This window comes from Colias eurytheme, chromosome 20 (assembly GCF_061535395.1).
Source record: "Colias eurytheme isolate Ceu_HAF_F1 chromosome 20, ilColEury1 Martin Lab GWU primary, whole genome shotgun sequence".
NCBI classification, from domain to species: Eukaryota; Metazoa; Arthropoda; class Insecta; order Lepidoptera; family Pieridae; genus Colias; species Colias eurytheme.
The window spans coordinates 3,776,202-3,787,865 of NC_142999.1; the positions used below are offsets into that span (position 1 = coordinate 3,776,202).

General features: G+C 32.4%; 1 protein-coding gene across 2 annotated transcripts; it reads left to right on the forward strand.

Annotated features, from left to right (window-relative positions):
* The first annotated feature begins 1,066 nt into the window (after nt 1-1,066).
* LOC149899570 (uncharacterized) lies at nt 1,067-11,112 on the forward strand. Of its 2 annotated transcripts, XM_090113755.1 has the most exons (6): nt 1,068-1,120; nt 6,579-6,636; nt 6,961-7,027; nt 7,276-9,389; nt 9,743-9,784; nt 10,770-10,861. In XM_090113755.1, the coding sequence occupies exons 2-5, from the start codon at nt 6,623-6,625 to the stop codon at nt 9,759-9,761; spliced, it is 2,214 nt and encodes a 737-aa protein (XP_089969881.1). In that variant the 5' UTR covers nt 1,068-1,120; nt 6,579-6,622; the 3' UTR covers nt 9,762-9,784; nt 10,770-10,861. The 2 variants fall into 2 exon arrangements, with proteins under 2 accessions (XP_089969880.1, XP_089969881.1); XM_090113754.1 differs by lacking the exon at nt 9,743-9,784 and having other exon boundaries at nt 1,067-1,120; nt 10,770-11,112.
* Nucleotides 11,113-11,664: the final 552 nt, after the last annotated feature.

An 11,664-nucleotide genomic window follows, 5' to 3' on the forward strand; every position in this document is an offset into this window, starting at 1 on the left:
TCTTTTTAACTTATTTTTTTCAAATTAATCGTTGTAGTTATTGTCATAATATGTAACCGTAAACCGTTTTATTTCGCATGTGGTGTTAGCCTTTAAGTAGTTATTACATTTATGTAAGTTATTTTGTAATCTTTTTTTTGTATGCTTGTACTGATGTAATAACTGTTGGCTGACCTTAAATAAATAAATAAATAAATAAATAAATAATATCATATAGGGTAGGTAGGTATAAACATTTTTTCTATAGGTACACCTGCACCTGACATAGAAATGCATTGCGCACATTATAAAATGTATTTTCTATAAAAAATATATGCGTCTGACATATTGTTTGCACGCGTGCAGACATTCACGTTTTATTTAGAATTGTTTACCTGAAGGCTGAAGAGTATAGTGATGCACCTGTGGGAAATAGATATGTAAAATAGTATATGTATTTTTAACGAAGTGGTGTGTAGAGTTTTCATGTTTATCGATAAAGACAATTTTTATTATATAGCTTGGTATTAATTTTCCAATAAGGATGAATTGATATTTTCCACCTAGATTGATTTTCTGAAAAATCAGTTGAAGATAAAAACCGAATAATTAAGATGCATTACTGTAGGTATACATAAATAAAGGACGAATGTAGAGATACTAAACACATAAAATAAACTAATTTGAAAACAATTTGCACCGCTTGTGAAACGAAAATTAGATTTCAATGGAAAGTTGCATATATATCTTATAGCCTATATGGCTCTTATTGCTATCTATACTATATTCTACCACTCTATATCCTGAAATTGTCAATAATAAATTACATACAGATAATTCAATAACTCCACCTTGCTATTTATCAGCTTATGCTCCTCATTTTGTAACAATGCATTCATTACCATTCTCAAAAATCTCAGCTTAACAAAATCATGATAAAATTATCGTAAACATCGATAAGTCGACATCACAGTCCCGTCCCATCCCTATTCCCGCGCTGGGCCGAGCACAGAGTACAATTCGCGACTGACCGGGCGCCCGGCAGCGCTACGAACGAACGAACTAGCAACCGTGTACACTGTACACACGACCCCGAATTCAAACCCTGTGTTTAGTGTTACTAGGACATTTTTTTATTTAGGTAAGTGTCGTGTATTTGTTATCTGTGATTTATTTTCTTTTCATGCCAGGACTTTTTTGAAAGTAGGTAATGTTCTTTATTTAAACATTTTGTAGCGATAATTTTTTTGATTCAATCTTAAAATTGGCATAATCATTCGTTAACTTATGAGAATATTTATTTATTTCCATAAATTAAATAATTATTTCACTTTTATTTAGTTTAATAAATTAAATTAAAATACCCAAAGCATTCATATAAATAAATTTTTATTGCAATATCTACGTCACTCTTAAGATGGTTTTGAGAATAATTTCGACCTTACCATAACGGTAAAAAATCGTTTATTTTAATTCTATTTCTTTTAGCTCATAACATTAGCATTACAAAGGCATGCTTATAGCGGATTACGCGAAAGCTTATCGCGGCTTGTGAGTAACGTCACTGACTCAAAGCTCAGATTTAGATTCACGGCGGATGCAACACAGTAAACATGCTGGATTACATTTATTTTATATAATTTTTATGACGCTTTTAACCAAAATTATAATTTAAAATATTTCGTAAAAGTCTTGTAGAGCTTTCATAAATATATATTATATTGGATGGTAGAGGAGAATTTAAATATCTTCGCGTAAATATCTTTCAGTTTCTGGATCCAAAATCACCAGACTAGGCTAGAGTTCAAACCATAGGTTCAAACACTAAAAAAATACCTCGCATTATGATTCATGAACATTCGATAGAGTTCAAAGAGCTTTTGTTTCTATTAGAGATGAAAGCTTTCACCCGAAAATATACACTCTGATTAAAACACAAACTCTCAGGTTCAAAACTTTTTTTCATGTAAACTTGTTTAAGTGTTAATGAATATACATTTTTAAAACTTAGCGTTAGCGACTCCGTTAGACTCGATTTTGACAAACTTTAAACGGACGGATTCAATTCCAACTTTGTACACTTATCAGGGATTGGTAACAATGCAATTATTTCATGAGTTTATCTTATTAGCGTGTTTTTTCTTAGTTTATTTTATTTTTACAACTATGTAGGTACTCTAATCTGAGGGACGGAAATGTTTGTTGAACAAATGATTTGCAACAAGTTATGCGCAATAGGTTGGTTTGTTGGCTCAGGTACCGATTAGTCACTCCATTTTGGAACACCTGGAACAAAATAAGATTTATTACGTTGGCTGCATTATTTATAATTATGGAATTGGCTTGTGAACTTGGAACGCTTTCCTTGAGAGGTGTGTTTTGAGAAAAATAAGTAGTGTTTTATGGTGGTTCTCATAATATATGCCTGTCGATGAGGCGAAGCCACAGATTTTCAAAACGTGTTCAACGTAGATGTCTTTCCATTAATAATAAAAGGTTCCTCTGAAGTTGTACTGACTACTATAGAATTTGTGGTAGGTTAGTAATTGAGTGTCATGTTGTGTAAGATAGTTAGAAATTGAAGTGTATTCAGGTTTACTGTTTCCATTAAACAATTTAAATTCTTAAAAGCACATTACATTACCGAATTTAAAAAATTTATTTAATAAATTTAACATCATAAATTTTTTTAAACACATGACAAACAACACAAGTAAACAGGCAAAGTTAAAAGAATATTATTGTTTGTCTATGTATCTAACAATAAACAATAATACAAGACATTGTCTAATAATTATCGTATTCATTGCAAAACACATATAGGTACCTACAATAAACATAGATATACATATTTAACCCATTGACCACCGAGCGGCCCGATCGGGCTGAGACACAATAGATTTTCTATTGTGTCTGTGATCCGAGGACTGACGGATTAATATTGCACTTGTAACAAATTATTTTTTAATCAATATATTAAATACACACTGGAACTCTTATACCTGTTATATATTATCCTAAGTTTTGCAATACAAATCCCTAATTTTTTTTAAACAAAACTAAACATCTAGACGAGCTTTGAGTTCCGACTTTCGAGCCAAGATTCTATTTACATTTCAAGATTGTATATGACTAATTCAGGTATTGGCTTAATTTGAAGCTATTAAATTTAAGTGGCACACCTGGTGCATATAGAGACCCAGTTTCTCGTCCTTGCTCCAAAATAACGTATTGGTAAATAACGTAACATGTCAGTATTTGGATCATGATGTATGTAAATGTTATCGTAATAGTTTTATGGGTATGTAATAATACTTCATAAATAAAATAAATAAGGGCTGTGACATGTGTGCATATGAACTTTTACCATGTAATGTTTAAATATTTTTTAAGGTCCTTAAAATAACGTAACTATTTCTTATTCTTATCAAAACGAAACATTTGTTCTTATAAGTAAGAGCTTTTGTATTGTCAATATCCTTAGAAAAAGTAGCTTTTCCTGGAATCGTATATGAAATGAACATGCAAATCAATATATGAAGTTGTCACTATTTTTATTTCGATAGGCCTTTTTTGTGATTAAGTACATCTAGATATTAATGGCCATAAATACCAGTATGGTACATCTAAACTAATATTATAAAGCTGAAGAGTTTGTGCGCTTATCTCAGGAACTACGGGTCCGATATGAAAAATTCTTTCAGAGTTAGATAACCCATTTATCGTGGAAGGCTATATTATATCATCACGCTAAGACCAATAAGAGAAGCAATGCGGATAAAACCGCGGGGCACAGCTAGTAATAGATTTAAGCTTCACAGTGTCGGTCACAGACGATGACCAGCATACTATAATATAATAATCATTAATTAAAACCATGTCCTAGCCAGCTAATAATAATTAATAGAGCCTAATGTGGGTAGGCGTTGGTGCATGTTCACACATAGCTGTATGCGTCATTAGCTACATACATTAGGAATATGTTTGATGCATTGAAGATTATTGTTTAGACTACTGCCCACATCTTCTTTAAGCTAGGAATAGTTTAAGTGTTTTAAAATGTAAGAATGCGTTTTAATTAAAAAAATGTGTGCGTGTACTAGTGTACACACGTAAGAAGTGAAACTTCTTTATGACCTTATTTTTCAAAAAATAATTTACTAGGTGGTGGTGGCGTGGTAGGGATATTAAAAAGATGGCGCGTAACGGAAAAATGTCACGCGTAACGAAAAAATGTTAGTTACACTTAATTTTTTTCCAACCCCGATAAAGAAGTTTCAATTCAATACAAGACAACTCGCTATGTGATTACTCATAATATCTAGATGGTTTCTTTAGATTGTTTGTAAGTTAACAGCAAATTGTCTAAATGTCAAGTAATTTTTAGGTAACTACGGATATAAAAGTATCTTTCATGTGGATCTTTTAAACTATAAAGCATCGATTATTGCACGCCTCATAAGCGAAGCGTTGAGGTGGGTACTACTGTCACTTCGCGCAAAACATCTGATTTTTCAAACTTAAAATGTCTTTATGTATCATACATTGCACTTGTAAGATAATACATACACACACATATTAAGAAAAAACACTATTTTTAACGTTCATGATATTTTTGATGTCATTTTTGTTATTTAAACTAGTTAAAAAACAGTTTAAAAGGTTCTGTCTTGGACGTCTGTATGTGCGGATCCTTTTTCTTGTTAACACGATAGCGACCGAAATACTTTACTAATCGAGTCTTTTTTTTCTCTTACGCTTTAGTATGCTCAGGAATAGAACCCTTTCATTTTTCAGGGTCTGATTCGATGTGGTTTAATTGTTATTAAATAAACAAAAATAATAATTAATAAATATTTATTAAAAAAAAATTATGAGGCGTGCACTTTTGGATTTTCCAAATTATTTAGTATTTTTATTACCCAATCTTATTAAAAATTGAAATAAAATTTATTTGCTCTACAAAATGTCTTTATATTTATTATTTCTGTATTTTATCGTCAGTCTATGTCGACTTGTTTCATAAGTTTCAATAAGTTAAAGGTTAAAAGGAATATTTAATAGATGTCTGCAAATGAACGAATTTATAGGTTTGCAATATCTATATCTATTAATAACACTTAAATTTTATTATCTCTACCGTGCTTATTTATGTTAGGAGTTAGGACAACCATAATTTGCAGTGAATGCATTATTGTTCAATATTTAATTTTAGGTACATATTAACCAATTTTATATTTATATTAAAGGTGTTATTATAACGATATTTAGGTACATATTCAATAAAAAAAGACATTTCTTCACTTTAAATATGTATTTATCATTGATTAGTTTTATTATGGAAAAAATTGTATGTAGATGTACTTGTGTAAGCTTTTAATGAAATAACTAGTCTGTAAATATACCTACATACGTAAACACATTAAAACATCAATTATGACGAAACATAACATTACAATCATATACATCCTTAGCTGTAAGGCTGTAAGGTTAGCTGAAGGACTTCTTGTTATGTAAACCGACTAGACGTTAGCTTAAATAAGCATCAATCAGCAAATTCAGTAATACTTCTTATTTCGTAAATAAACGAGCTCACTATTTGAAAGAAAAGGAAATTTATCGCTCGCGTTTTGTTATAGGAAGGCGTAGTTGGTATAATTTTAGCTTGGCTAGCCGCCATTGGCTATATTTATAGAGTGCCAAAATTCTGCCATCGCATACCATCAGCGGTATCAATGGTTAACTATTCGACTATTTGCTATACATGTTACTTTTTAATTATGGTTAATATGGAAATATTTTTATACTGATTTTAATTAAAATAATACATAATAAAACAAAAAAGAACGTGTGTGCCGAGCACACGTTTCAGAAGTGAAACTTCTTTGACAAGATTCAAAGATACCAAAATCATCGTACTCCATGACGTGACGGTATTGCCACGACGCGACCTTGAATTTTTCTTTTTTCTCTCAACTTACACTGCAATACTATATATTCGTACTAAGATTTATTAAAACTAGACATCAATATTAACAAAAAATTGTAAATTATAAAATTTTCTTGACGTGTGATGATTAAATTAATGAACTGATTAAAACTGAAATAATAAACAAGCTGAGATTGAATTAAAAGAAGAAACGAAGCAGCATGTTAAAATGCATTTAAAAATTAGTAGATTCTTTTTCTTGAAGATTGTTCCGTTCGGATTTTATATTTAACTTGTAAGAGAAATTTTATGAATGATGATTAAGATCTTTTGTATAATTTGAATCTTGTCGAAAAATCTGCATAACTTTCGCATCGTTCTATTAAATGTTGAGAGAATTCTATCTACGGCAAAATAACGAATTACCTTAAATTTAAGATTAATATTTATTTATTTGACAAATGCATTAGTAAGATTCATGTGATATCTTTCTCTACCACGAGTAAGAGACTGCTATTTCAAATAACAATAAACACAAAATATTAATGTTTTCCAAGCGAAGTAGAAATATGAAATTCTCAATTCCAAGAGCGTGCTGACCTTGAGCAGGTGGTATGATTCCCGAAGCGTATGTTTATTATCCTAATGTCGATGGTGATCTCACTTACAGTTGGTGTTCGCGGATCGCAGAACGCTTGACGAGATCTCTTCGAAATGGCTGAAAACGGGTAATTTTTTATCTTTCATTTTAGGTACTTAGTTGATTAAACAAACTTCAATAAGCTTTTTTGTACTTGTTAAATACAGTGTCGTCTTAATTAGTCTAAATTAATAAAAAAATAATGCTAATAATTTTGTTCCTGTATGATAATATGTTTCAAAATATATAATTAAGTTACACAAAGATCTGTTTCCACACAGTATTACACAATTTTATTTGGAATGTGTTCTAACAATACTGGCCCTAAATTGGAATAGGTCAACAATGCCCTCCTGACGGTGTCCAGCAGTTGTATGGTGTAAAAATAACATGATATTTGGCTGTTTTCCAGATACGGGCCCACGCCTGTCGTTGGTCACATCGGCAGAATCCCAAACTACGGCAAAACACAAGCAAATGTAAGTATTTATTAGAATTCATTATATCTTCTAAGATAGACAATGTTCATTTAGCATGTCAAGTATTTGCATTCATAGGAAGTTAGAAATATGAATACGTTTACGTCAAAGAAACTTAAATTGAAAACATTTTAAAGAAATAAACACTACTAAAAGAAACATTTCATAAGGAATTAATATGTTGTTTATAGTTTAGTGAAGTACTGAATTCGAAACCAGTAATAGAAATGTATTTTTTTTAATTTCAGCAATTTAGCAACCCCGAACCTCCAGCATGTATTCAAAACGCTATGATGACAAAGGACAAGAAACCTTTCACATACACTCCAGGTGGCTTGGATTTATCACAAATAAAGACACCAAGTATGGCTAGAAGGTTAGCCCGGCAACGATCTTTGGAAGATCATGAGCAATCGTATCCACAAGGAAATGGAAATTATAGTCCCCAAGGAGGACCAGCGCCACCCCCACCGCCTCCTATGAAAATACCGGCTCCTCCACCACCACCACCTCTTGTAATTGAAGCACCTAACGCTAAAGCCCCAAAACCAATCGCAATGGGTGAAAGACCAGAAATAGTTATACCAGAAAATCCTATTGGCATGCTCAGAAAGACAAACAGTCCGTATCATTGGGAGGCAGAAAAAGCTGAGCTACAGCGTATAGGACCTGTACCTAAATTTATTGAAAAGGTGCCAAGCCCTCTGACCGTCAAACTGCCGCAACATAATGTTCCCCAGAATTATGGATCACCACAATCTAATTATCAACGGCAGAACACATACGGAAATCAACATTCGTCACCTGACAGCCCGCTTCACAGACCTGAAGCTCAATATGGTAACCAGAAAACGATGTCTCCAAACATGAATGGCTCACCTCCGATGAGAGAAATTCTACAGCGACAAGACTCACAATTCAACAAGAGTCCACAGCCATTTGCAAATCAATCACCATTCAATAATTCTGCACCTTACTCTCCAACACCAAATAATCATTGGCGGCAACCGGAAAGAAGGGATTCGCCCGTTAAAACTAGCCCACAATCACCTCAAACAAATCGTGGACCATTTTCACCAAATGTTCAACAAAATTCACCTGTATACAATCAAGTTCCACCAAACAACGTTTTCCATACATTACCTAGAGCCGGGCAAAGAAATCAAGAAAACATTACAAATAATGTCCAAAATAACTATGGAAATCCTGCTATGAATAATGTCAGAGAGGTTCCGCAGCAAAACTTTAATTCAAACGTTGAATCGGCAAACACTGCACCTTGGCGTACTAATACACTGAACAGATATCCCCGTGAAAATCAACAACCATTGAATAATGAACAAAATATAAATCAGCCTCAGTCATACACACCGCAATGGAGAGGTAATGATGCAATTAATAAACAACTTGAGAATAATGCAAGCCCTCCATGGAAACGAGAAAATGTAAATGTACAAAAAAGCAGCCCACAACCACAATACAATCCACCGTGGGTTCATGAAGATTCAAATAGAAATAAAGTCCAGACAGACAATCACTCGGCTCCATGGAGATCACAGGAAACAGAAAGATCCGCACCTAACTCTCCCCCAGAGACAAGATATCAGTCCTCAATATCTATTCCTGTTACGCCAAGGAAACAAGCACCCCAACCTCAATATAACAACAGCCCATCACAAAAGGAAGTCGTATATGTTAATCAGGAACCCGTATATTATTGCCCAGATTGTCCAAAATCGATACCGCCGTGGGTAAAAACGCAAAAGGAAAAGACTAAAACACCTCCTCCAATATGGTGTCAGAGACCTCTGGACGGTTCAAAGGCAGGCCAGAGAGAATTGGAAACGCCTCCAAGGGACACCAGCCAGGAACCTGAGTGGGTCCGAAAGAGTAATGAAATGCAGAGAGGTGCACGTGACGTGATCAGTCCGCCTAAATACCAACAATCAGCACAGCCGAACTGGTCAACGCGACCATCAGAGAATCGAAAGAGTCTACCGCGAGACAACAACCAACAATATCAACAGCAGCCTTCGAGTAGGATAATTCCAATTCAGATGGAAGTATCGGGCACAGAGACTCGTAATCAGAAGCAGCAAGGGAATCACCATCCACATTTACGAATTATAATCGATATGAAACAGAATCCTGATCAGAACCAATCACAATCACAGGCGCCGTATTCGCAGCCAACCCAACGTATCATGAGAGTGCTTTCACCGCAATTGGTGAGAACGGACGAAGGATCTACGGACCGAGAGCTTCCAACACTGAATAGAACTTTCCAGAATCAAGACAGTCAACCAAAAACTCGAATAATACCCATACAAGTGGAAGATGGTAATGGTGGCGCAAACAAAAGGTAGGTATTGTTTCATCTTCTTCTCTCTATATATAAATTCTCGTGTCACATGTTAGTTACTATCATACCGCTCCGAAACGACTGAACCGATTCTCATAAAATTTTGTGTGCCTATTGGGTAGATCAGAGAATCGGCTAACATCTATTTTTCATTATTGCAAAAATCCCTACTCTTGTGACGGATATTCTTAATCCTATTTATTTATATTTTATTTTTATGTTAGTGGTTGCATAATCCAAATGAAGGAGCGTCAAGACAAACAAATTTTCAACAGCTGTATACAAAGGGGTGTTTCCAGCTCCCGACATATTATAGCCTTATTGTAATTTACACGATATATTATCATTTTCAGCTTCGGTGGCCGGTATTAGAGGCGTCGTTTGCACTGTCCAAAGTAAACAATTTTATTGCACACTGCTTCTTCTTGCAATGAGTCAGAACGCTTGTATATTTAGCATCTATCCGCTTTGAGAACGTGCTCTAGTTTCGTTTGACCACTAATCGAATCATTTCCGCTTGAAAATTTAATTAGCCACTAATTTGAGTGTGATTTACTCGATAACTATTCATTTAAATGAAATATTTCATATTAAAACTCGTTTGAGCGTTGGAGATTCATTTTATTTTTAATTTTAATATTGTTATTTTTTTCGCTGAGTTTAACCAAATATAAATAAATTAACTCTTATAGATGACTCTATAATTTTTCTAATGATAAATTGTTGTAGCTTTGTCATGCATAAAGAAGTAAACGCGTGAATAATCGTGAAACATTTTTTGTCTTTGTTGAGTTGCGTTATTGTGTAAAATAATAATAAATAGTTGAGAAGATTCCACTATTATAATAATATCGTTCGTTTTGATAGAAATTATATTTGTTAAACGACATACTTTTTTTTTCCAAATCTGTTACCTAGACTGTAATTTTTCATATGTACACAAAAATAATCCGATAGAGTGTGCACATACCCTTAAATCATGTTTTTATTTGTTGTGCTTGTATATTATTCCGATTAAAGCAATATAGGTCTAGCTTTTGAGAATCAAACGAATATGAAATAAGTCCAACGTGATGGTTCCAAGTATTAGGTACAGTTTTTTAGTAAAGAATAAATTATAAATTGCAAATCAAGAACTAACAATTTGGCTTTTATTTAGATTAGTAATTTGAAATAACTCTTACCCTCTTAATTTTAAGTCTATTATTTAGATCATTGTTATGGGGGATTCAAGCTTGCTTTACGGTAGAAACATACAAACGTAAAGAAATACAACATACATTATTAATCTTTATTGTACATAATATCTTCTATTAAAACATTAAATCTCATTTTTCTTCCTTTAAAAAAAGTGAATAACGTAAAATTATGTTTTTTCAGGGTGTACTACCACAAGATAGCTTGTGAGACTCCACAGCGGCAGTCGAAATCGTTCAAAGTGTTGCAAGTCGTCACTGGAACGGGTCCAGATCAAATACAGATTATAGAAGACAGGAAAGGGTACACAGACTTATGATAATTGTCACAGAAACATCTAGAAATTTCCAGAACAATCACCAAAATGAAGTCACCTAGTAACGAAACTCGTAAATAAAAAATCGAACCTATTCGTAAATGTATAAATAAATACGTTATATAAAATTGTGGTTGTTGTTTATATTTTTATATTAATTATAAAATGTATGTATTTATAGAAACGGAAAAACGCGGGAAATTAGCGAGCTAATTACATTGGCTAATTAATGTATTTTATTACGTCTTATTTATTGTATTCGTCTTAGTTTTATTAGATAGTTTAAACTCTAATTTATTTTATATCCAAGAATTTTCTATTGTAGATATGAGAATTATTATTAATGCTTGTTTGTGATTGTACTAATGCTCATAAGTATATATATACGGCTAACATACCAAAGAATGTTATTTAAATACATATTTGATTAAGTATATGTAGTCTAGTTAAATTCATTGATATATTTAGGTATAGATAGGTTATAATAATCTTAGTTAAAGCATAATTTAAATATATTTTAAACATATATGTTTATTAAATTCTAATATATTATTTGTACTAACTAATTAACTCTTCCATTATATACCTAATCTTATCTTCTTTATATTATTTATTTATTTATTTAGTTAAATTAAATACACACAACAGGTCACGATCTTGCATTATGTATTATATCGTTTACATTATGTATTAAGTATATCTATTTATTATAATAATATATACTATAAACTAATTTTAATTTTTATTACTAACGTATATACT